Source organism: Anas acuta, chromosome Z, assembly GCF_963932015.1.
Source record: "Anas acuta chromosome Z, bAnaAcu1.1, whole genome shotgun sequence".
NCBI lineage: Eukaryota > Metazoa > Chordata > Aves > Anseriformes > Anatidae > Anas > Anas acuta.
This window is the reverse complement of record NC_089017.1, coordinates 52,201,005-52,228,406: the sequence shown is the minus strand read 5'-3', so window position 1 is coordinate 52,228,406 and position 27,402 is coordinate 52,201,005. Positions and strand designations below refer to the sequence as shown.

The 27,402-nt window shown below is 39.2% G+C and overlaps 1 protein-coding gene across 2 annotated transcripts; it reads right to left on the bottom strand.

Moving 5' to 3' along the window:
* Nucleotides 1-16,444: 16,444 nt before the first annotated feature.
* MACIR (macrophage immunometabolism regulator) lies at nucleotides 16,445-26,191 on the bottom strand. 2 transcript variants are annotated; one of them, XM_068667041.1, is made up of 3 exons: nucleotides 26,051-26,169; nucleotides 21,489-21,765; nucleotides 16,445-18,834 (listed from the first exon to the last, which is right to left on the bottom strand). In XM_068667041.1, exons 2-3 carry the CDS (start codon nucleotides 21,543-21,545, stop codon nucleotides 18,190-18,192), a joined length of 702 nt encoding a protein of 233 aa, XP_068523142.1. In that variant the 5' UTR covers nucleotides 21,546-21,765; nucleotides 26,051-26,169; the 3' UTR covers nucleotides 16,445-18,189. The 2 variants fall into 2 exon arrangements, with proteins under 2 accessions (XP_068523142.1, XP_068523143.1); XM_068667042.1 differs by lacking the exon at nucleotides 21,489-21,765 and having other exon boundaries at nucleotides 26,051-26,191.
* Nucleotides 26,192-27,402: the final 1,211 nt, after the last annotated feature.

Below are 27,402 nucleotides of genomic sequence, written 5' to 3'. Positions count from 1 at the left end.
ACTTGTTTCGTACACATTATTAGTATTACTATTATTATTATTTTCTCTCCTATTATCTGTCTTAATCTCAACCCACAAGCTTTTGCCTTTTTTTTTTTTTTTTTTTTCCTGATTCTCTCCATGATGCCGCTGTGAAGGGAAGTAAACAACTGTGTGGTACTTAGCTCCTGACTGCATTAAACCACAACAGATATACAACCCATTTTTCTTAAATGTGATTTCTGTGAAGGTCATTCCCCGAAGAGAGTCAACATGCACTGTTAGTAGAGTTTGAGAATGCAGAAGAGGACAGAGCCAGGCTCTTTTCAGTGGTGTTTGGTGACAGGACAAAAAGTAATAGAAACACACTGGAGCACAGGAGGCTCTCTCTGAACATCAGGAAGACTCTATTTGCTCTGCAGGTGACAGAGCACTGGCACAGGCTACCCGGAGTGGTTGTGGGGTATCCCTTCTTGGAGATCTCCAAAAACCATCTGGACAAGGACCTGAGCAACCTGCTCTGCATGGCCCTGCTGGAGCAGAGGGTTGGACAAGATGACCTCCAGAGGTCCCTGCCATTCCTCAGCCATTCTGTGAGTCTGCGGAAGTAGACGTCCACTGCAGTGGACGTTTCTGAGTTTTTTGTAGGCATAGATTCTGACCATTTTTATTTGTTTATTGTTGTATTTAGATGTTATTGTTGCATTTAGATGTTGGCTTTCTGAGCCCAAATACACAAGCCAAAATCCCTTTCCTTCAGCAAATGTAGATGTGGAAAGTTGGACCTTACCATAATTTTATGCCACCTCACTGTTATTGTAAGTGTGCTAATGTTGCCTAAAACTGTTAATAGCTGCCCAATGAGAAATTGCTGGAGTGGAAAACACAGCAATAATTTACTTTGGAAACATAAAGTTCATTTTTAAGGGGAAAGAGATTTTCTTATAAGGTTCTCTGAATTCTGTTTAAAAAATGATTGCTCCTGGCATTAAAGCAATGAAACCTAGAAGTTGTTTTGTTTTGTTTTGTTGTTGTTTTGTTTTTGGTTTTGTTTTGTTTTGTTTTGTTTTTCTTTCCCCCTCGTCCCCCCCGTTCTCAACTGCTATAATTTCCTTCAAGTTGGTTTCATCATTGCACGTGTCCTGTTTATAATTATTCTGCACTCTATCTTCATGAAATACTGTAGAGTTCAGGAATAAGCAGTAATCTTTCCATGTAAGTATTAAGTTATGTGAAAGAATGTTATTGAGGTGGAAAACAGGAGGCATGTAGGAAAAAAATAAAATAAAATAAAAAGCTAGAATTAACACTATGAACAGAATGAACAGACCCTATAATTTTTGCCAAGTGAGTATAAAACATAATACAGATCAACTTTAGAGAATCTGGTCTTGCTGAAACATACATGAAACTCACACTGGCCAAAACTCTTATAAAGCTTATTTATACTATTTTTGTCCTCAACAAACAGCAAATATTTTATAAGGAAGTCTAGTTTTGTGTAAAACCACTAAGAGTTCAAAAGAACACTGAATTACCAAGATTTCTCCTGTATACTGCATGGTTTAGGTAATATTAAATGGATATAAAATAAAATAATAATTATCCTATTAAGAAAAAAAAAAATCAGTTCTCTGTCCTCCAGACAACAACCTTATTTCCTTCTACTAAAGAAAGAACAGCAATCAATTCTTCAGTGTGCATTCTGAGTTCAGTTCTGCTAGAAATTTCAAAGAAGGAATGATTTTAGTTAATCCATTAGGCATAGGCTCTCTTTATCTATACAAGTGAGATACTTCTTCCTCAGAAGTATATTCTCACCATCAAAAACAGGACTATACTTCTTACATAGAAAGAATGTCAAACGTTTCATGCAGATAAAGGGCAGGACATATATTACTGGATCTAGAGCCAAGTTTATTACCCCTTGAGCTTAAAAACAACTAAATAATCACAGCCTAGTCATACCTGAGTCAAGCTGATCAAGAAATTACACCAGATAATAGAAAAAATGGTATAAAGCACAATTGTAACTACATTAACTGGGATGATATATTTTTATTGCTATTTAACTGCTATAAGGGCCACGATGTGTTGAAGCCTGGAACAGAAGAAGTGCTGTACAAACATGTCAAAAGAGATGAGTCAAAAAAGAGCTTACAACCCAAGTGTAAAAAAACAAGTAAAGAGCAATACAGACATGACAAGAGATGTGAATTGTATCTCCCTACGCTCACATGTACTAGATTTCTAAGAAATAATTAACTACATGTGAACCCACTCAAACCCAGAAAAACAGTTTAGCTGTGTTAACCGGTGATCTTAGCAGGACTTGTTATTTCAAGCACATGTTTAGGTTGCCCACACATTCAGTGCAGATGCCATATCAATCTCCCCATCATGCTTCAGTTTCACACCTCTTCTGTAAAGAAACAATATGATTTCTGCAAGACTACACAGGGGACAGGGCATAGATAGAAAAGAATGCAGCTCTGCAGGATGCCTTCCAAAGACATCACTGGTTAGCTCTAGAGATTCAGACACACACATTTAAGCTGAGAGTACGTCTTTTGTAAAGTAAAAATGAGAAGCTGTGGTTACCTTTCTTCATTGTGAGTCTCTTTATCTCCTGTACTGACCCCTAATTTCTCTATATACATGATTTTGAAAGTCATCTCAGCTTTCACAGTGATTTAAGACACATACAGAAATAACATGTAAGAGCAATACTTTTTGTTTGTTTGATTGTTTTTTGTTTTGTTTTGTTTTCTGCTACTTAAAAAATATTTTCAGTACTCTGATAAAGCAAAAGGAACTTTCACAGCAAGGTGTACTTTGTCCTGCTTTACTGCACACATCAGGGAGGGACGACAGCATCTAGCAGAAGCTGGGTTTTGTACTGCCAAAGTAGGTGAATTGTCCAAAAAAAAAAATAATAATTCAATAAACTAAAATCTTGCACAGTTAGGCCTGTATTTTTTGTAGTTACACAGAGGCATGACTTGTTCTTAATACCAACTTACTCTACAAATTTACTAGAACATCTGACACACAGTCTAAGATACAAAATGTAACATCACTTTGCGTCCCCATAAACTCTCTCATGCAAAAAAACCCTACGGTGCTTTATGTTAGTCATGATTCATTTCTGCTGAGTGCTGCATTAAGCATGGCAAGAGTTATTAAATTTATTTATTTTTTAAGATTACAAGTATCACTGAAATATGGCACCGTGAATTAATTTCCATCATGAAGGATGAAAATAAAAGGAAAGCAGTTATTTCACTAATTATTTAAAGAAACTGTTGTGACATTTACTTTTCACATAAGCAGAACTAATTGCAATATCTTCTGAAACCAAGTAGGTTGGTTGCTAAGGCTGCACTTAAAATAGTAGGCTTTTTCAAGTTCCCTCCAAATTTCTTTTCATCAAATGGCAAAAGAATGTTGCTCTGGCAATAAAATCATATCAAATCATTACTTCTACCAGTTTCACCATAAAAATTCTGTTGTTATTCACAAAAATGCATCCTTTGCACAATTTTTGTGAAAAGGATCAGAAACAGATGTGCAATTTTAAACCAGAAGACTTAGGCAAATGTTTTTGAAAATTGGCAGTAACCTGCTTTCAGTAGAAGAAAGAAAACAAAGAAACTCATTGCATTGACCACAAGTCCCTTCTTACATCTCTGCTATGAGGTGAAATACTGTATTTTTTTCCACAGCTGCTAATGTAAAAACCTATGAAAAGGTTACATTTTATTCTCTTTTTGTGCAAAGACTGTTCTTTTAGCTTTGGATTACTCTGAAATCACACTGTGAATTATAGTAAGAAACAAGATGACAGAGCTCAACATTTTCCAGCCAATTTTATTCTGCTTAAGGCATTTCTGCTGTCAGGAGGAGTAAAATTTACTGCCACAGAAAAGAATGGAAAATCAAATATGCTCTTCAAAAATTCAACACAACTTGCATATAAATGAGACCACACCCCAGAAGGCATTTCTCTCTCTGTTTGTTGAAGCAGAGGTCAAACACCTGTCATACATCACCACAAAAAAAATGGGTGGCAAAGAGAGCTCCACTTATCATCCCTTTGCACAGCTAGGGAAAATAAATAAATAAATAAATAAATAAAGAGAGAGAGAGAGAGAGAAGAAAGAGAGGAGAAGAAAAACCCTCTGTCTTGATAAACAGAAATTGTTCCACTCAGCATCAGGAATAAAGCCAGTTACCCTGGCAACTGCCACATCACATGGGACTCCTTTTGCCTCCAGGCTCCGCATCCTGTTACAGAAACTTACCAGCTTCTGATCTTGAGAAATGGCTTACACTCACACAACACAGACACATGGATACACCAGAAGATGAATGTCTATGCAAGGAGCCCGTTTATATTTCTGATTAATGCTTTGTGTGCTTTCCAGTGTTCCTACCTGGTTCTGATGGCCTGTTTGAGAGCTGACTGCAACATTTGTTAACTCTGAATTTGCGATGAAGTTAGTGCTATGTTGACGCAGAGAAAAACAGTACTAATTGAGACCATTAGGGTAATGGGAAAGCAAGAATGCAAAAGAATTACAGGAATAACACATGCAGAGATGCTTCAGAGTACAAGAACTACAGGAGTGTGCCACTCAGTCTAAAATAATTAGTCTCTAAACTCTTTTTCCCTGAGACAGCTCATTTTAATTACTGTAAGTAATAAAGAATTTATCGTATAAAAATCAATGATAGGTTTTCCACTAAATTTTAAAAGCCACTCCCATTTTATTTACAATTTGGCTGCCATTAAATTTACTGTACAGTATCCTTTATTTATTTATTTATGTAGCAACAGCTAAGGCTAGATAGATGTAACTTTATTGCTATTTCTTCCACCCCTGCCCAATAAAGCAAAATTTTTAAGATACTTAACTATATAAAACAAATCATCTTGAAAAACCTGCCCTTAATAATTTCCTTTCAACCATTTCTACATTTCTCTGTTTTCATTTGCTAAAAATGTATTGAAAGTGATTTTTAAAAGTAACTTACATGTCATGTGATCCACCCAACAGCTTCTTAGCAGCCAGACATATGCTGTAAAAGTATGAAGAACCAGTCTCTCCCTTCATCTAATTTGCAGAATTAATGGAACCAAAACCAGAGCAATTAAAGAACCTCCAAAATTATCATGCAGTTGTCACTAGACTTGAAACACTTATAAAATCTGCTAACAGTTTAATAGGGTACATTGCATGTCTAGAATCTACACAGAAACTAAAAGAAATGTAGAAAAGCTCAGCTGAAATCACTTGTACAATGTTTATAAAACAATAAATACTTAATGTAAATATCAGTTTGAACATATACAAAATCTATCTCAATTACATTTAGCTTTTTATTCAGTGCAATTACTTGTTTCTGCATTAATGCAATTTTTAATTTATGTGTTAATGCAATTTTTATGTGTGTGTTAAGGATAACAATTAATTTATTTCATGATACATTAGAAATGTACTGATTAATATTTACCTATTTACTAACTATTTACTGTCAAACTATTTACTAACAAAAATTCATTAACATCTTTGTTGTATGCTATGTGCTATTTTTTTCACCTGCATCTGTTTTACATCATTCTAGCAAGATAAACCAGCACATAAGCAACTGAGCAGTGTGACAGCTAACATGAAGTGAGTAGCGGCAACATGTGACCAAGAGACTGAAGGGGCAGTGAGTTAAAGCCTGAATTCATGTGGCATACTGACCCACAATATTTACCTGCAAAATGGCAAAATGTAGCATTGTCATGGTTTTGGCAGTTTAGAATACCACAACTTTTGTGACGTAACAACAATGATATTAAAACAGATTTATCATAAAAAATAAATAACTTTTTTTTTTAATTATTACAATCAGTAAATCAGGTGTTGGCATTCACTTACAGGAGGTGTTCAGTCTGAACTTAAATTATTTAAGAATACACTACAAAACAATATCTCACACATGAAATATTCTTTATAATAAAGCTGCTTCCCACAGCAAGCAGAATGCAAGTCAGTGTGTAAGTATTACATAAGAATTAGCCAGAAGAGAGAATCTTGCATCAAACTTCATCCTTAGCTCTGTGATGTTGATGCAGTATTTAATAGGCACAGGGAGTTTTCATACTTTCATATTTATGAGAGGGAAGCTTGTTTCTAACTATGTAGTATGCAGACTGCGCCAATATGTAGAAAGCTTTTCGCTACATCTTGCACTACTGAACACCAGCACAACAATTGGAAGAAAACTATCTAAGTAAAACAAACTATGTTTAATCCTGTGTTCAGTCTATGGCTGCAGCTTGGCTTCGAAAAGACAGGATACTTAAATATTGTCATACGTCTTGCTTAGGAAAAGCTAAACCCTAAAACTACACAATACCATCTAAAGAAACCCTGGCAATAGTGTGTTTTAAAATTTTGGTTATAAAAAGCACATTCCCATTTTAATCAATAAAAACAGAGCTTCCAATTCAAATAAATAAATTAATTAATTAATTAAAAAAGAAAAAACTGATTTCAATATTATGTTTTAATATTGTTAGTGGCAGTGTAATGAAATGAAGGAGCAATGGCTGATGATGCAAGTTCATCTGAAAATGACGTTCAGTGAGAATTTATGGATTTCACACAAATATTACTGGATTATGTCCTAAAATTGGACTGGACACTATAGCGGTGTCTCACAGCCTATAATCTTTCAGCCTTAAAACTGGGAAATGGCAAATGTGTTCCTGACAGTGGACTTCCTGGATTTTCTCAGAACAAGCCACTGTAATGCCAGACTTCAATCATTTCTCACATCATTATAAAAGCCTTCTTTTTAGGATGACCCAACCAATTTATATGTTTTGCTTATTCTTAACATATTGAGACAATCCGAAAAAAACAAATGACAACAAACAATACTAACTTTCCAAAACATAGCTATAACCTTTGCTTTCCATCAGATCTGGAAAAAGTCTATGTTTACACTTAGCAGCCAAGTCACATACTTCCTTCATGGACAGCTACTGAAAATGAAAGTTTTGTTTCTAATAAGTATACCTCATAATCATCAAATTTAGTTCAAATTTTCCAACCATATTTACCTCTGGACTGATAACAAAACAAAACAAATTGCAGTTCAAGAAAGAAACAATCTGATTGGGAAAGCAAGAAAAAAGAGAATGAATATAGAAATTCAATCTTCTATAAGGAAGTTTTTACCAGCTCAAGGTTTTGGCCAATTAAAAATATATTTTGATCTGCAGACAAATCTTTAAAACAAGCAAGAATATTATAAATTATTTTAAATCATATATATACACACACACACATTTTCAAGACAGCTGCTTGAACTGCTTAATTTAATCCCATGTGTATAATTACTAATTGCTTACTCTAAAATATTTCCTACACCTTCATCCATTATCAGTCAAGGCAGTAAGTCCAAATCAAACCTTAGGATGTTCAAAATACCTTGAGCTATTATGTTTGATATGCAGCAAATGGTACACAGTAAGGAATTTTATTTGCTATTTTCCACATCCAAGAGATTGCACCTGACATTAATAATTTCTTCTTTTTCATAAATTGCCATCATGTTATCACAAACATACATAAGGGTAACCACCTTGGTTCCTTGGTATTTGAGAACTACACAAACCTTCTCTCACTGGTTACTTAAAGATGTCCTATACCTAAGCTTCAAAAATCTACCTAAGTATACCTAAGCTATCAAAAATATACCTAAGCTTTAAAAATCTTCGAACAAATCAATATTTTTCTCACATTTCACTATTAAGAAAAAAAGACTCTGTTTTTTCATTTTTTTTCTTTCATGAGGGCTCTCCCCAAAAAACAACAGACTTCCAAAACATTCCTCACTTTCCAAGATCCAGTTCTGCCTCCTGTACTGTGACCATCCAGCCCTGTGGCAACACATAGGCTTTAGTAACCTCAGCTGCACGTTCTCACGAAAGGCTTTCTGAAATCCCAGTGGACTGGATTATTGTATGTTTTCTGACCCACTCAGGGAACAATAAGATGAGATTTTCCTTCAGAGACACCACCCTGTCCCAACTGACCACACTAAGACGTGTGCTCAAGACTCTCAAGCAAATCCACCCAGTCCTGGTGGCTTATTTGTACTGCATTTCTGTGCAGTTCAGCATTTGAATTGGTTTCCTCCAAACAAAGCCAGCTCCTCTGACCTTGCCACTACCAAGAGGATGCTAGAAGTGGGGATGGCTTAGTCAAATGACAGTCAGGAGCCAGCTCTGCAAGGGAATGTTGCCTGGCATTACCTTAGCAGCTGCCCGTCCACAAATACTTGTTCTGACTACAGTAACTTATGAGTGGCTAGAACACTTTTCCAGAAGGGATTTTATCCCCACTTGAAAATGGGATAACTCCCTTCAGTAACCTGGTGTTTCAACCAATTAATTGATTCAGCAATTTAAAAATAAAAAGCAGACTTTCAATCAAATTTCCTTAGGGTTAGCTTTCACAAAGTTTTGTCTCATGTTTCTAAATTAAAGACCCTGAATTCTCTAACATTTATAAGCAAATTATTCTTCAATGTTATGATATTTTTTTTTTATGACCTCTCTGCTACAAAAAACTTATTGTGTGTATGTGAGAATTTCCCCAATATCTCCAGCTGTAAAAACTGACACAAAGAGTTCATTAAGTTTGTCTTGTCATGGTCTCATCACCAAAGTGACCTTTTGACACATTTCCTCATGTGGTTTCACTGATCCCACAGACACATTCTACTGTTGATGTATTTACAGAACTTTCCACTACCAGTCTTTTTCCTTGGCAAAGCAGTTTTAAAATCTTATGCTCCTATTTACATTTGACCAGTTTGTCATACATTGTCTTGTTCTTTGCCTTTAAGCTTTTAATTCCATATGCATCAGTCTTACCCCTACAACCCACATGGAGTCTTCTAATGAGTTTTATTGGATCATGTTAGATTACTTTGTTTTCTTTTGAAATGTGGCACAGTTTATGTGGGCCAATAAACTCTTCTTAGTGATCTCCAGGTTGTTTGTAGGTTCTTGCATGTTGGGTACATTATTTTTACACAATTAGAACATATGTTGGATTTATCTCATCTCTCTCCTATTACAATTGTAAACCTAATTAAATTTGTGTTTGTTACTACAAAGTCTCCCTGTAGTATATCTTGAGGTAAGACCCAAGCAGCACTGAAGGCTAAGTGCAGAAGTGTATCCTCGCTAAAATGGTCCAAGAACAGTTCTTGTACTAAATAGCTTATGTACTAAGTCTAAAAAAAAATAAAATTTTAAATCAGTATATTTAATGCACCCTTGAATAAAAGAATTTTCCTTCAGCTACAGTGTTTAGTTTAGCTATGGTTCATGTTAGTGGTGATCACAGAATTAAAAAAAAAGAAGTAGCCTTTTGTTTTTCCAACTTCAGGATTAAATTCACATCTGATAGTGGGCATTAATCTTTTCAACAGTTTATACCACACTGGTGATGTCATTTTATCTGTGTGATTAAGGTCAGATTTAGCCTTCCAATCAGACAAAAAATTCAGTCTCAACAGGAGCTTTAATCAGAACGATTACTTGCTGTGTTGAAATTGCCCCAGTGAACAGTATTGGTGACCTTCCTTCTGCCAGAAATTTAAGCTTCTGTCAATTGACCAGTCAGGATTACTGCCATTTCACCCTGGATCAGGATTAAATATGGACTTCCCAGATCAGAGATACTAGGAAAGAAAAACAAACAAACAAAACCACACAGAATAGCTTGGTTGGAAGGGACATACAAAGATCTTTAAGTCCAACTGCCTGACCATCTCAGGGCTAACCAAAAATCTTATTTGTACAAGATTTGTACAAGAAATGTAAACTGAAGTATTTGGAATATTGCTGATACCTACTTCTTTTGGTTTGTTTTCCTAAGTAGTCTTCAAAAACCACATTGGATATGGCTCTGGTTACCATCTGAAGTCATCACTTTCTATCCTATGATTAATGACATATGTAATTACTGCTTTTTTTTTTTTTTCCTTCTCCCCTGGCAGGACTATTCTCTAAATTACTAATAAACATTAACTGATATCACTCTAAGATTTCTGCCACCTTCCCATAGCTCACTGTCAAATAAAAATGAAAAGCTACCAAGTCTCTAAGAACAAATTTTCCTGAGATAGGCAAATATCAGCTAAGAACATTTTTCAAACAGGTAAGGCAAGCAATATTTTTCTTTCTGAAAATTGCCCACTTGAGAGAATCTCTGTTCCAAAAATATCCTGCCTTCTGGCTGAAGTTCTTCTAAACTAATCAGTGAAACCTCCACAAAATAGGAAATGCGAAAACCAAAGCTTTGGTTTTCAAAGTCTAGATTCTGCATCATTAATGCCAGTGATCACTTTCCTATTGGCTTAAGTGTGTAAAGCTAAGTAATACAAGTAGGCAACATGATATCATTTAAAGAAATTTATCTTGTTGAGACCAAATAAAGGCGTTACTGACAACTGTAATTACAGTTTTCATACCAGTTAACATCCTCAATTCAAGACTACTTTAGAAGTATCAGTGTATTAATAACAACTTTGTATTTCTGAAGTCCACCATTTCCTTTAAATAAAAAGTGCTGTTGCAGCTTAAACAGCAAGACAAGCGGTACCAAACAAAAATGAAGAGAGCAACTTCGGAAATACATTTAAATGCCAGACCTTATAATTTTATCAAAACTCTTGCATTACTCTGCAATTCATTATATTTAATATAAGCATATTGTATTTCAGAAATATATAAGAATATGGAAGATTCCTATGATTTTGAAAATATAAAGATGTAAGGTGACAGCAAAAAGAAGTGTATCATGGGTATCATTGAGCTTCTAAAACTAGAAGGCAGATAAAAACATTCAAATATAGTAAAATAAGACTTTTAAAAATGGGTTGAGCTGAATGCTCAGGTTTTTCCTCAGTTTCTAACTTAGCTAAATAATCAAACACAACATACATCATCTTGAAAAATACAGTACAATGACCTTATTGAACTAATTCCTTTAATTCATAGGTGTAGCTGATCTTAATACAAACAGCTCCTTAATTCACTATCAACACTTAAAAGACTGAGGGCTTCTCTAGAAGCCCAGACTGGAACAGAAGGATTTGGTTAAAATTATAACATAAGGAAGAAATTCAGGCCTTTGCCTTTTTTTCTTTTTTCTATCCCAAAACAATTTTAAGTATATATTCTGCAAAGTCACTTTCCAAGACCCTAAAATTCATACCTCTAAGCAGTTCTTATAAATCCTATAATTCACCATGAAAAATTCTCACTTGTTATGCTCTTTTCCTTTCATAGCCAGCCATTTAGTCTTTGAAGATGCTTTAAAGAGGATTATTTTTAGTTCAGGCTTATGGCTGCTGCAATGCCAGACTACCCTGAGATGCTAGTGTGTGGAAATTGATCTAGTTGATGAGAACTGAGTAATCTGAACTTCTAAAAACCCTTATGAATGGTGAAGATCTGATTTTATGAAGCACTTGATCAACTCTAAAACATGACCATGTCTCTCAGAATTCATAAGTCACACTAGTCTTTACAGATCATCTTGTGCCACTTCTCTTTCTTGAGGTGAAAAAAATATTTTTTTGTATGTTCAGTTCTATTTCAGAATGAAATCATCAGTGAGACTGCCACCATTTACTTGAAGTTTTTTGTATCATTTTAACTGACACCATCAGCATTTCTAATATCAAACAGCTTCTTTATAGTTATCTCTTTACTGAAACTAATTCCGTAATAGTATCAGCAGAATGTCAGTATGCTGAAAAAAAAAAAAAAATAAGAGAATTAAATTCCATTGAAGGATGGAATTTAAAGATTGATGGAATATAATATATACAGATAGGTAGAAATCTTGCATACAGTCAGATGCATGAAGCTGTAGCTGTTCTTGATACCTTTCAGTTCTCCTTCATTAAAAAAAAAAAAAAAAGGAAAAAACTATTAATAAAAAAAAAGTCCTAGTTAGAATCAAAACCATCATGGAACTAAGGCAGAAGAGAAATTGTACATTTACTTCTTTCTTCTCCCCACCACATCTCATTCTCTCATTCATCTAGCTGAAAATCTTGGTGTTCTGCCAGTAAATATTCTAGCGCTCTGTGACATTCCCTCTCCCTCTGTTTACCCATTTGAAGACTGTAGTTCACACAGTGAAGCTCTGTACTGCAATGTTTCTGGCCTTAAATAGAATTCTAAATGTATCTCAGTACCTAACACATTTCTTGAACATTTTTTGAGTTTCTGAAAAATAGGTTAATGTAAAGCACTACAGAGAATCATGCCTTGCTCAGTTTTTCATAGAGTTCAAGCTGTTAATGCTGTTCTGAAAGTTCTTGCATATTTTAGCACTCAGGTCTCCTTCACCTTCACAGAAATAACAGGTCATCAAGAGTTTGAGGAGGCAAGAGTCTAGCAAAAAGGAAATAGGGCAATAATCCTACCAGACTTCATAGTTGGTACACAAAACCATAGTTGGTACTGGAACACAAAAAGAACCTTGAAGCCTTTTTTTGTTGTTGTTTACTGAAAATAAATAAACAAATAAACATTACAGATCAAACTATTTTTTTTCTTGCTCTGACAGCTTTCTACACTTAGCTTCGTCAAAGAACAGTGCAAAGTTGCACCAACTGCCTATTGTCTCCATGTACAGCTGCAGTATACCATAGACACAGTGCATTTGAATTGAGATCATATCTGGATGGCCTAAAGTATTCAGCTTATTGTTTTATTCCTCCAGACAACTAAACAAATCCTGTAAAGGTTTCTCTAAATTTCATCTAAGCATATGAGTATGACAGTTTACATGAAAGCTGCACAGCCCCAAGCTCCTCCTTTCAACCTTCACTGCAGCACAGCTCTGAACAGCATTTTGCTAAGATGTCCCACGCTGCTCCTCAATTCTCCAGATGCTTTCTACACTAAAAATGCCATCCAGACAGATTCGAGACCAGCACACTGCAACCCCTCTCCTTCCATATCTTTACTTGTTTTGACACTGAAACCATAAATTATTTCACTCTTCTTTTCTTGCAGTACTGCCCTAAGGTTTTGTTTTCACTTCTTCCTCCTCATATATTTTGATGAATTCTTTCTGCCCCTCCACTTGTTACAGAAACAAAAGCACGACAGAAAGCTCCATCCTTTCTCCTTCCCCTTTTTACTCCAGACTATTTCTTCAATAAAATAAAGCATTTATAAATTTAGACAGCTATTTCCTAAGAATCGATGGAATTGGATCAGTAAATATCTTCACCATTTGTTGTATCCTTTTGTTTTCAGTACAAGTAAGGTAATTTTGGATTTTTCCTCCAGACTGACAGCTGTCTTCCCTCATCTCCTCTAATGCAATCTAGTTATTTCCTCTGTGGGTTTGCCTTGATGCCACTCTACCACCAAGCTATTAGAGCTTAAGGAGAAAACAACCAAGTTAAGGAGATGTAAAACAGACTGATTTTTGAAATATTAGGGCAATGTTCCCCTCCTTGAGCTATCCCACAAAAAATGCACAGAATTAGGTTTAGCACTTTCATTATCAGAGCAGCAGCTCTGAATCTTATCTATTGTCACTTGGAAGCAGCCAAACTCAGCAATCAAAGGCAGCTTCTGATGAAGTAATGTCAAAGACTGATCCTTGCACTCCAGACAAAGGAAATAATGTTGCTTCTGATTGATTTAAGTCATCAGTCTGAAAAGGAAAAATTGACAAAGAATTGCGTATAGTGATTCCTGAGACACAAGATAGTTTGGGTTGGTTTGTAGGTAGGTTATCTGCATCTCATAACTCAACCTACACTTCATGGTTAAAGTCAAACATCTATAAAAGCTCACAGAAAGATTTCTGCACAGAAGTACTTAAGTATTTAGCAACACCTAGATTTTGAGATAAGAAGCAGGTTCTGCATACAACTCAGGATTCCCCCTGCTGCTTCCCCTCCCTTTCCTCCCTTCCCCCCCCCACCAAAAAAATTATATATATATATATATATATACTATTTTTTTCCATATTCTAGTCGTGAAGATAGAGCTGGATCTTCCCTGGGTGTTTTTATGATGGACTAAAGAGGGAAAATGGGGAAAAAAAATCATTATAATCTAGGGGAAGCATATCTGAATGTTCTCAGTTACTCAGAAAATTGGAGTTAACTTCCAGATAAGAACTGTGATGTGATACAGACCTAAAAAAAAAAAAAGTTACAAATACATTCTTCTGACACTCGCTCAATCAGGCATGTTTTTGTTGCTCTATTGGAGTGTTCAGTGAACTACCCATCATGGAAACTGATGTCCCAGTTAACAGACCAAATCACTGAAAACCACTCATGCAAATAATCCCCAGAAAAGATCATCAATAAAACTGTATTGGCCAACTCAGCATGCAAACAGTGTGCACTTGTTCTGTTGGCTGCCAAGTTTTTGTTTGTTTTTCTTTAAAGATATTATCATTATAGCAGTTCTACTTTTCCTTCATTTTTAGATCTGCATTTTTTCCTACAGCTGAACTGAAGTACTTCATTACATCTCTGCAATGTAGCTCCACTTTAAGATTAGTCTTCCTCCTAAACTAATTTTTTTGTTGTAGGTTTATCGAAGCAAGTTTTTAATATTCTTTCTTCTTAGCACACATCTCCTTAAAATGCAGTTTAACATTAGTAATTGACTTCAGCTTGACCAAGCTCCCAAGCATCCATAATGTCAAGTTTTGTACAATTTCTGTTTTGTATTATTTGGTACCATTGAAAAGAGTTGGAAAACAATAATGTCATGTATCAATGATTTGCTTAGTCAATATTGTAGATAATTTTTCCCTTCCTATCACTACAAATACACAATTGGTCCATAACACTTAATATTAGCTCAACTCAACATTAGCTTAAGTGACCTTAACACTTTAAAAACAAACAAACACTACTGAGTCCTCTGTTTTGCCAAATGAAATAACATTTTGAAACTCATTTAGAGATTTTCTACCCAGTTTTGTGCTCTGGATAGCTTTCTTATCTCTTCAGAAACAAATTATACAGTTTGACACCAAATAGCTTCTCCAATTAGATAATAATCCTGCAGATATTATGGATTTATTTATATATATATCTTTTTATTCAGTTTATGGACTTTCTACTCTTCTAATTCTTCTTAAAAATTATATTGGCCTCTTCTCTTCTATATTTCCCCCTCTAAATAATTATTTACACTCCAACCCCTGAAGTACTCAGAATCTTTCTCCACATCCAGACACCAACATCTGCATTTTGAGTAAAAGACCTTTCTCCATATCTTTGGCCTTCCAAGAACTCCCTGCAGTAGAGCAGCTTTGGAAGGCTCTAAATCCTGCCTGCTACCCACTCTGCCATACAGCCCAGTAGCCCTAGTCAGCAGTTAACAGTCCCCACTTACAGTAAATAAGCTCAGCAAGAAAATAGTCTCCCAGGAACACCGATGATAAGTCAGAGCATAATAGATGGATCAAGAGAAGGTAAGTTAACACTGCATTTCCTCTAAGTGTTGTGTACAGCTGTAAATATGAACCATAACACAGCAGGAGTACCTACAATTTTTTCTCCCTGAAAAGGGAGAAAATACTGGAAAAAAAAATGGATTTCCTGCCAATCCTTCATAGTACAGTTAATAAAAATAACAGTGATGTGCCAGAACTTTAGATCTGACTCAACATCCCAGCTTATACATCTGTACTTGATACCAAATCTGCGTTGGTGATAATGGATGATTTGTGTTAGTATCCTGTGTTGTTTCTGCCATTAGAATTTTGATCCTCTGAAAGATACCTTAAACTGACGATGAAATAGTTTCTTTGAGTCTTTTTTTTTTTTTTTCTCTCTTAATTCGAAGAATACTGACAACTCTGTGCTCCTGACAGGTAGTGAAGATCTCACTTTGAAAAAGTCATGTTCATATTGTTCATATTAATTTTAATAGCCAGAAACAATCTAATCTATGATTTTAACAGACTAGTGGAAGATACTAGAAACAGCAAAATAAGACCAAGACTTGAGGCTCTCAAATGCTAACACCCTATGAAAACTGCATGCATGTATCAGTCAAGCAAACAATATTTCCACGTGTGAGCACTCCGACAAGCAAGTCATAGAGCAGATAAAAAAAATAACATTTTTTATGTTTGAACTTGGCAAAACAGACCGGCCACCATCCTATTAATTCAGCCAAACAATTATGACACAGGACTTCATTAGAAACATGATCAAATAATTAATAACTGCATGTCTTATTTCCTGAAACATAATAATAAAAATTAATTTCACAGAAATCCAAGCTTCCTGCTTTATACTTGTGTTTGCAAATTATTTGACTGAAGTTGTGTTTTTAAATGCCCTAATTTTCCTATACAGCAAAAGACTCCACAACAATAGGTATTTATTACACTTTTTATTTTTTTTTTCAGCCAGAAATACAGTTTTATATGGTATTTCAATAAATAGTGGTGTTTATTTCTTAAACAATATCCCCATCTCTTTGGCATCTGACCATATTCTGTTTTTCAAACTAAAAGACTATATAGGAAGAGACCATTATTCAATACATTAAATTTGCAGAAGCATAGTTAATTTTTAAAAATACACATGAGTTGTTGCAAAAATTCTAGTAAGTCTAAAAAAGAAAACCCAAACTAGTAAAATGCAGATAACCAGGCTGCCTTCATTTACAGCCATGGAGTTAACTGTCAGAATGAGAAGAACTCATTTTCCACAGCACATGCACCAATTAGTGCTTCCTATTCATTCTGAACAACAAACAAAAGTTTTTTTTTAAAAAAAAGGCATTGTACCAGAAAGAAGCGATCAAATAAGTTATGTTTCAAAATAACGTGATCTTAATTTTAATTTCTACAGAGGTAATCAACCAAAACCAAGTTACACACTGCTTCAGTAATAGACTGCACCTAAAAAAAGCCTAATGACTATTTTCCATCTTCAAACATAAGTTACTAAAATGGTTTAAATACATCTAGGAATACAGCTGTCAAAACTGCTTTTGATGTCATGTTTGGATAAAAATTTCCTAAGCAACAAAGTAAGCCAGTGTATTCAATCTACTCTGAATAATCCAGGATCATCTCTTCAAGGCTGACATAGAAATACTTTACTTGCACTCCATCAGAAAAAAATAATCTGCTTTAAAAATCTCAGTAGAAGAGTTCAGTTCTTCAAATCAACTAAATTTTCAAAGCAATGACAGTCATTTCGCACCTTCCATTAACATACGTTATAGAAATCATGATTTAAAATTAAAACATTACTGACACACCAACGCAGACATTACAGTGTACCTACTGGAATCTAAAGTGAATCCTTCATTAGGTGTCCAGATGATGTAAAAAATAAGTTCCACTAACAAAAACTCTTCATCCCCAAAAAGATTTTTTTTTAAATATCCCACATATGTAACCTGAAAAATTTTATAGAATAGAGGAGGCAAAGCACTTACTTCCATGCAGGAACTAAAAAAATAATTTAATAGGATTAAAGTAGCAAATTAATTAAGGTTTATTTTATGAGTAGATCTCCCCCTCATTAGCAGTGCAAGCCCAGTTTCTAAACTAGACTGTTTAAATAACAAGTGATCCAATTTATCCAAGCTCATATTCCTCTAAATGATGAAAAAAATCCTAAATCATACCTACATTTTACTGTAGAATACAGTAAAAAAAATTAGAAACCAAAATGCCCCCAAAATTTCAGTACTTATCCAAGAGAAGTTTCTAACATCAAGCCAAAATTAGCAACAACCAAGCAGACATCACCAATTTTTCAGTGTTAAATTACTGTAAACACTAGATCTAACTGCACAAAAAAAAAAAATCCCAAAGCAAAAAAAAAAAGCCTTTTTAAAATTTTTGTTGTTAAAAGATGTCCAGAGAAATATCCAGCAGTTGCACTCAAGTTTGCATTAGAAGCTGCTTCCTCAGGAAAGATTTCTCCCTCCAAGTACTTCTAACACATTGCATTGTCAAGATTGCATTCAAATAAATTTCTTTCTGTTAACATTTAGCTGACACAACCACCTACAATATGGACAGTCGTGTACACAGTACAACAGTGGATTTTTGCAGCAACAGAGCAATGATCAGAAATTGGCTCAAAGTTTGAGACAACAGCTCATGTGTTGTTTCTTGCAAACATACGGTCCCCTCTAAGGGTAAGGTGTTGGAGCTGGTATTGTAGCACGTCTGTGTCAGCAGGTTCCTTAATGCTCATTTTGTCTAAATTGAGGTAGTCCAGAGATTTTGAGTGAGCCCTTTTACCTTTTAAAAGGCAAAGAGGCAGAGGACCATGAAGTGCCTTGTAGGGTTCACACGGTAAAGCCTTAGTGCATTTATCCCCTGAGCTGGGCATCCGCCTCCTCCTCCTCCCGTTGACAGCTGGGATCTCGTATGGCTGATAGTACCTACTTCTGGCTTTGTACAAGCGGGAGGAACGCGTGAGTCCCGAATCAAGCTGTTTGGAGCGCAAGTTAGGCCCAGCTTCCCCTTTATTCTCTTCGTTTCCCATACGCTTCTGGGCTAATTTCAGCAGCTCCTCTCCAGTGGTGAAGCCAACCAGGTAGTTTGAATCCATGTGGAGGATCTGGTACCCCGAAACCGTCCGTCGCATGGGTGAGCAGGGCGTACTGGAGCACCGGGGCTTCTCGGCTTCCATCCTGCCCGCAGCGCTCACCTCTGCCAGCGGCACCGGGAGGGCGGATATGGCACTTCTGGACTCTCCGTTTACGTCCACTTCCATTTTAAACGCAGCGCTACCCTCCTAAAAACGAAACAGAGCTTTATCAGAAACAGAGCCTTTAACAGTACGAGGGGCTACAGGAGGACTGCAGAAATGAAAGTTTGTAGAGGCCAGGAGTCACGACCAGCACTTCTCCACTCAGTCGTCCTACACACTGAAGGTGGCCTTGTAATCAAGCTATCAACAAACATCTGTCTGCCTTTTAAAGTTATCTCAGGTGTTTTTTCAATAACACATACCATAAATATATTCCCTAAATACGTTACAGACATTCATGAGCAGTGTTGTACACAAAACAGATATCTTTTCCATCATTTTAGTCCACTTGATTCCTTACATCCCCCTCCTTTTAGGCCACCTACACCATGAGCATGTCCACAGTAGCTTCTCCCATCCTCAGCTGCATATTTTTCCCATTTACAATAGCCTCAGCAAACAAAGCTTTGAAGAAGTCTGTCTGACAGCTATGACCTCAGGCATGACCATGAAGCAGACCTCATCTCCAGTGCACTGCAACATTTCCCTCTTCCAGATGTGGAAACAGCTTGTCTTAGGTGGAGAGGATGGCATCCTGATGGTTCAACAGCTGTCTTTACAGGCTCTCAGGAATTCCCCTCCAAAAAACTGTCACCTTATCCACAGCTAACCAAAACCACATTGTTTACTCTGACATACTTCTAACAAAGGAAACGGTATCCTAGTGTTTAATAAATACAGCATGAGAGTCTTAAAAGTGTCTTAAGAACAAACGGTGTTCTGATTTCTACGGTACCTGGTTTTTCTATTTGCTTTGGAGATAAACTGTTTTGCCCTACTTCTCCCTTCACAGCTATTCCAAATACACAGCTTGGTGCCTTTCCAGCGCAACAACTTTCTGCCACAAGCCATTAACATCTTTAACTTGGAAAGATAAGGTTGATATCACAGCAAGTACATGCATCAGATGCCCAAGCACAGAGAAAGCTGAACTCTTCTTTGTTTTCAGTGTCATTCACACAATCTCTATACCACAGCCGTTTTTGCAAAATATAAAGGTCACACATTTCTAAATCCACGCTTCCTTCATTGTCAGTTTCACCTTTACTCTCAGTGGTAGCTTACTGACTCCCTCACCAATGGGTTTCAGAAAAAAAACACAACAGCATAAAAAACCATGACAGCAAAGCTTTGTAGTGTTTATAGGCAATGAGACTTGAAGAAAAAAAAAAATCCAGTATGCAAGTGTCAAGCAGAAACAAAATTCTAAGCTGCACTATACATGACTGTTAGCACAGTAAGGTTTTCACAGATGAGACTGACTTGTAAAGTGTGCCATCACAAGTAGCAGCTTTAAAAGTTCACAAACGAGTTGCCATACTGAGGGACTTAGGCCAAAGGCAGGTGAGCAAGGGTGCAAGAAGCAAGGAAGAAAAGTATCCCCACTACCTACACACTTTATTGAGCCTTTTGGAGATAGACACAGAAAATCCCATCAAGATGACTCCCTGTTCACTTCTGTTAATATAGCAGGTGAAAGTTGTGTGCAAATCAAACTCACAAAAACAAAGTATCTGTCCTCATGCAAAATGTAAGCCTTTTTTCTATTTGGGTACCAGAATACAGCCTAGTCTCAAATCAACCTGCTGCTCCAGTCCTCTTGCAATAAATGAGTAAAATTACTACAGTCTTTTTTCAGCGCTTCTTATAATCAAGGCTTTACTCAGGATTCTTCACTACATGCTTTACACAGCATTGCTTTTACAGATACATACACACACTTCATCCAATACGGGTTTTCAATTTAAAAATACATGTACATGTATCACAGCAGAAGATACATGAAAAATGAAAATATCGTCATAAACCAAACACCCGATATTTTTAACTACTATATAAAAAAATCAAGAATAGGGTCCATTGTCTCTAGCGGACATTCTGAAATATATTTATGTAGCCATAAAGACTCTCAGAATAGCAGAGGCAGTTGTTTGTCTCCTGCTGTAGTAGTGTACCTGCCAGTGAGACAATAACATGGTGAGATTTCAGCCACGGCGTTATATTCATGAGAATTCCTCACGCAGCAATAACATCAGGAACCAAGGTTACTAGAAGCAATAGCATAGAAAAGTCTGGCACTGAAACTTTTGGCTACCCCACGCTCTAGCCAAGAAACATAGATGTTTCTTTTAATTCCTAATTTTTACCCCGCAGTTCAAAAATCTTCCCAATAAACTTTAGAAACAAACAAAAATTGTTCTGTTAAAAAATAGAAACAACGCTAGAAAAAGTACAACTAAATTCTAGAAGTAGAACAGTCATACAGCAAAGTTAGAAATGCATAATTATCAAGACACTTGTAAACAGCAATAACCAAGAAAAAAAAAAGTAAACACCTGCAACAATAATGCAAGCCCTAAGGAGTGAGAGAGAGGGAAGGATGCCCCCATGAACTTCTTGAGATGAAAAAAAAACACAAAAACAACTTGAGAACTGGAGATCCCTTTCCTAAGTACAGCTTTAAACGTTAATTTGTGTCAGCCTGAAAGATGGGTGTGTGCACAGTAACAAAAAGCAATCAACTTCAAAGAGCAACCAGAAGGTGGGGGAAGAACACCGAGCCTTCACTGGCCAAAAACAGCACAAAGGAGAACCCAGAGGAGAAAAATCCTTCAAGTCAGCAAACTTCAGCTTGGTACCTCAGCCTGAAACTGCAGAGCTTCAACGTGCGAGCAGAACAGAAATCCGACAGACATTTGACAACAACAGTGGCATCAGCAGCCAAATTGCAGGATTTGCTGCCATCAACATCAGAAGCTTATGGGAACAGCACTGCTCGCTGGTGCGAGGCATGACTGGCCAGCTCCACAGGCAGAGGTCCAAAACCCAGCGTGTATGTGTTCAGCTGTTCTTCCCCAAGATTTAATGTGACTTACTCGAGCTGCCATATGGCTTCAATATGCTTTGCTTCCTCATCTGGTAAAAAAGATAGAGCAACATTACTTAGGACTTCTATAAAAGAAAATCATCTGAGAGATTCACAGTGTCTTGTGAATGTAGACACCAGTACCTACAAATGTTTTTAACACTTTCTGATTCAATTTTAGGCCATTTCCATGGTTATACGACCACTACTGAGGAGATGACTACTACCAGGTTTGTTGTTTTACAGTAGTGTGAGCTCGTCAGTAATACTCTTCATCAGTTACAACACTGAAAAACAGTCCTTCAGCTTAAAAAAGGATTGGGTTTTCAGATCACAGTTGCCTTTTCTTCTCGTTTCTCAGAGAATGACAAGAGTGATGCCATTTCAAGATAATTTATAATTAAAGACTTAGTGCAGAATCAAAACAAGGAGAAGATGAACAAGATGGCACACGCTTTTCTTTGCTGCTGCTTCAAATATTTGGGAAACGTGGGAAACAACTGAAAGTAACAGCCAAGAGGGCGCACTTGACCAATTACACCAAAAGTGCTTCCAGAATACACTTCACTCCAGTAAGGTTTTACAGAATGGTAATGATTCTCTTCAAACTACAAAGCAGGCTCTGCACATGAAGTAATCTGACCCAATCCAGCCGAAGAAAGCTGGCTAAACCAAAGAAAAATTAATAGAAATACTAGGTTAACTCTTATAAATCATTTCCTCAAAGAATGCATTTGCATGTTTAGGATAGAACTTTGAGGGCAAAAACATAATAATAATAATAATAATAATAATAATAACATTAAAAAAAAAAACACACATTTTACATATATTGAAGCTTTCTGATTTTTGAGTATTTCACAAAAGTATCGGATGCTGCTCAAGGATTAGCATGTTGCAAATAAAAACAAACAAATAAATGTGTATTGCTTACTAGCATCATACCACACTAGTTGGTTGTTTGTTGTCTTGGATTAGAGCCCTGAAATGACTTGTAGCCATGTGCTCTTTCTGTACCCAAGGACACCTTTTGCCTTTTTTTTCTGATCATGTTATTTTTTCTGTTAGATGTGTTACTTATATTTGTGTTACTTATTTTTGTCTCCTCCTCAAAGAGACAGCGGCTCAAAAACAAAACAGCTTTAATTATTCAGTATCTAAGTGGGGTTTCCCCTGACAGTCCTAATCTTTATAAAAAGCTTGCGTTATTTTGAAACCTCTACAATAAGTTGCTCTCAGAAAATGAGTCATTTCTCTGCAAGTTCCATTATTACCTATCCTCTCAACTAGAAGATGAACTAATTTGAGAAGATGCCTCGAGGACGCATTTTATTTGTTATTAGATGAGCATTAGATTTCTTCCCATCCAAGTAGATTTAAAATATAATATATATATATATTTTTTTTTTTTCTTTTTTCTCAAGATGGCAAGCCTGCAGGTAATTCCATTTATTAAGAACCACAAAGATCTGTCTTACCGATAAAATACTCTTAACATGCAGTAAGCGAGCGGCAAAAGGGGAAGTGGCAATAAATGCAGCACATCCCAACCGTGTACAGGCATCAAACATACAGGACACAGATGTCAACAAAGTAGTACCATTTTCAATGTCTCCCCTTCTCTGTGCTTCTGTTACTTCTTAAAATACACAAAGCAATTGAAAGATACTATGATTGTCTATCAGACATTAGGAAATAACACAGCAAGTAATGTCATCCATCGTGTGTAAAGCCAACACATTGTTGATCAAGTACTTCAATCATCTCTGTTTGTGAAGAAGGGAAGTAAAAGGTTTACTACAGCTTTGCCCTTACAGCCTGAAAGGAAAAAAAAAAATCCATATACACACAGTACGTATACCTTGAAATCCCATCTTGTTTTGCTGTCATTGATGGACATGCTGATGGAATTAGGTGCTTGTTGAGCAAAGGTTTCTGGAAATAGTTATTTCAAATCTGCAATTAAAACACCTGAACTATTTACTGGAGAGGGAAATGTCAAGCTAACATGCATCTCTAGAAAATTAACCACAAAGGTGCCAGGTTTTGGTACACAGAGCAGGGGCAAACAGCCCACAGACTGAGCTGTGTGCAGCTTGCAGCCCCTCCAGTGCAGGCTGGTGATACTGCTGCAGGCAGGCACTGCTGCTGCTGGCCCATGGCTGCTCTTAAACTGGCTCTTAACCCTTCAGCAGAAGGCACTTAGAAAAACATTGCTTCACCATGCTCTTCAAGGCTCCCTGAAAAACCTGCGGTGTATCTTACAGACCAATACCTTGTTTTGTAGAGACAGGAAAAGGGTGTGGGGGAAAAGAAATCTCAGAACAAGCCCATGAAAGGTTTTGGTAAACTGTTCACATTCTTCGTCAACACTTTTCCATTCCTTAAGAAATACCAAACTTTTCTAAGCCAAAGAAAAAGCGACCGAGGCAACATTAAACTGCTACATCCCATAAGACAACACTCAGACAGAGAATGGAAAATAAAATCTGTTAAGCTGTGTTCTAATATAAACATATGAAAATGAAATTATGCACAGGGTTCACGTCACAACCCCACAAGCCTCAGGAAACTCAGACGATCGGATACAACTGCAGCAGCAGAGCCAGCGCGGTGACTTCAGGATGAGATGCAGAAGGACAGTCCCCTCTGCAGCTGCAAGAACGATGTGAGGGCAGCACCTGGCAGGCTGGTGGGAAGGAAGGGCGCTGCCCTGGTGGGCAGGCAATGGAGAAACCCCTGAGCCAGGTGGTACAACCATCGGGTACACCACGTGCTGTGAGCAGGACAACGGGCTGCTGCGTGCTCTGCAAAAGAAGGTTGCTTCCACCTGCCTCCTGCAAGAGCCAGTTACCTATTTTGTTAGTTCTTGTTATTAATTCAGCCCTAAACAGACAACAAGTATGGCCATCCTTACAAGCACCCTTATGGACAGCAGAGGATGGTGAATGAGTTACTGAGGAAGGACGAGCTTGCTGTGACAGCCTGCAGGCCAGGCCAGCCTGACACAGCTCGCGCCTGCACAGATGGGATTTCAGGAGCGGGTCCAGGCTGATGAATTTTGTATAAGCAGACTGAGCAAGCAGGAAAAGTAAATGAAAGCGGAGGGAAAGAAGGCCATGTAGTCCCTCCTTGCCAAGTAACACCAGATGAAGGTGTTTAACAGAGAGGGATGTTTCTGAAACTGGTACGGCCCTTGCAGCTGGCAATGCCCCTTTCTTGCTGGTTGGAGCCACAGATGAGTGCTGCCCCCTGACCCACCCTCGTTACGGGGATGCTCCCGTCCAGCACGAAATGGCCGCTCCCTACGGCTGCCCAGCTAAAGCCGGAGCCCTGTGACACCTGTAAGGAAGCTGGCACACGGCGTGACACAGATCACTTTGCTCTTCAGCTAGTAAGAACTGAAGTTAAGTTTAAGCACAACAGTGCAATAACAAAGAATATGCTTCCCTGTACCTCTGATTTTCACCTTCTCGCTAGCCAAAAATTCATTTTCAAAAAGTCGTCTTCTCTCAAGTTTCAGGTTAGCTGACGTGGGGGTATAAAACAAAAAAAAGGCTCATCTACAAATTAAACTGCCTGTTAAATAAGAAAAACAGACAACTTTTTGAGACAAGTTTTAAAAGCACGATGGATTGTGTCTGAGGCACCGACTTTCTCCTGTGAGAGCCCAACCGCTGGCGGCCGCGGGGTGCCCGCTGCTCCCACCTCAGCGAGGAGCGGCGCCAGCGGCAGCGCCGCGCTGGGAGCCCGGGAGCTCGGCTCTGGCTCTGCGCCCCGGAGCCGCCACCGTAAACAAACACAGCGCGGTGCGCTCCGGGCCGAGCAGGCAAGGCAATGCCATTTCTTTTGACTGCATCTGCCGGCAGGCAGACACCAAGGCGCGCTCCGCAAGTTACGGGGGGAAGCGCCACGCTTAATGCAGGCGGTGCGCGCTGTCGGATCTGCCGTGTGCGTGCTGAGCCCGGGCTGTGCCAGTGCCGGGCGCTTTGTCCCGAGGGGACACAGCCCGCAGCAGGCACCCAGCGCCGGCAGGGGAGCTGCCACCCACCCACCCACCACCCCCGTACCCCGCAGGTCGCTTCCCAGCCCGGCCGCAGCCCCTCGCCGGGCTCCTTGCAGCCGCACGACCCCGCGGGCCTCGCCTCCCTCCATCTCAGCCCCTCCTCCATCTTCAGCGCCCTTCCCCGAGGAAGGGGAGAACCAGGAACAAAACCCGAGCGCCCCGCGCCCCGCAAGCAGCGCGCTCCCGAGGGGCGGCAGGGGCACAGCCAGCGCGGCAGGGCCGCCCCCAGCCCCCAGCCCGCCGCCCCCCGGCCCGCGGCCGCCTCCTACCTGAGCTCCAGGGCGGCGCTGAGGCTGGCGGCGGAGCTGCCGGGGCCCCGCTCCGCTCCCTCCGGCTCGGCCCGGCCCGGCCCGGCCCGGCGCGGCCCTGCCCCGCCCCGCTCTCGGCGCCGGGGGCGGGACGCGGCGGCAGCGTCGGGCCCGGCCCCCCCCTAGCGGCCGCCCGCGCCCCGCCCCGCCCCGCCTCGCCTCGGACCCTGCCCGCGCCGCTCGCCCCTGAGGGAGCCGCGGGGCCGCCCCCGGTGCCAGGACAGGCGCAGGGCGGAGGGGGCCGTGGGGACCCCCCCCCCGGCCTTGGCAGGGACGGGGGGAGCGGGAGGAAGCGCGGCGGCAGGGCCTCAGCGCCCCGGTGCGGGTTCCCCCTGCGGGTGACCCTGCGAGCTGCAGGGCTGGGGCGGGAGCCGCCGGAGGAGCTCTGCTTACAGGCACAGAATGGTTGGGGTTGGAAAAGCCCTCCAGGATCATCTGGTACAACCACCACCCTACCACCAGTGTCACCCAGTAAAACATGTCCCCAAGCACCGCGTCCAACCTTTCCTTGCGCACCCCCAGGGACGGTGACTCCACCACCTCCCTGGGCAACCCGTCCCAGTGCCTGGCTGCTCTTTCTGAGAAGAAATGTCTCTCCATTTCCAACCTGAACATCCAACGGCATGACTTGAGGCCATTCCCACTTATCCTATCACTAGTTATGTGCAAGAAGAGGCCGACCCCCAGCTCCCCACACCTTCCTTTCAGGTAGCTGTAGAGAGCAATGAGGTCTTCCCTGAGCCTCCTCCAGACTAAACACCCCCAGCTCCCTCAGCTGCTCCTCACAGGACTTGTGCTCCAGGCCCTTCACCAGCTTCGTAGCCCTGCTCTGGACACACTCCAGGGCCTCAATGTCCATCTTTGTTGCAGGTGTCCCCAGGAGCAACCTAGCAGGCATTGCTCCTTGGGACACAGAACCAGAGTGGTGGACAGACTGACAGACAGGTTTGCAGGACCCCAGCACAGTCCTGCCTCATCAAGGACACCCACAGAGTGCAGGCTAGTGTAGGACAGTGTCAAATGCTTTAAACAAGTCCAGGGTACCTCCGCTATTTTGGAACTACCCCTGAACAAATGCAGAACCCTGAAAAACTGGTAAAATGTTTGAAAAACTTGTGCCATCACCCTGGCAATTCCAGAGTCACGAATCACTGCAGCGTGCTGGGGCCTGGCCCATGCCTACTGATCTTCACCCAAAACTGCTCCCACACCTGCAGTGGGCTCTGTGGCCACTCCAAACCCTGCAGCAAACAATGCAGCCACTCTCTTGGTACTGAAGCACAGCTCCTCCTAGCACCCTGACTACCAGGGCT

Coding starts and splice junctions, on each gene's coding strand:
- MACIR (XM_068667041.1), bottom strand. CDS start 21,545: ATGTCTGTCGGATTTCTGTTCTGCTCGCACGTTGAAGCTCTGCAGTTT. Junction 18,835..21,488: donor CTCTGCAGTTTCAGGCTGAG/GTACCAAGCTGA, acceptor TTTCGTTTTTAG/GAGGGTAGCGCTGCGTTTAA.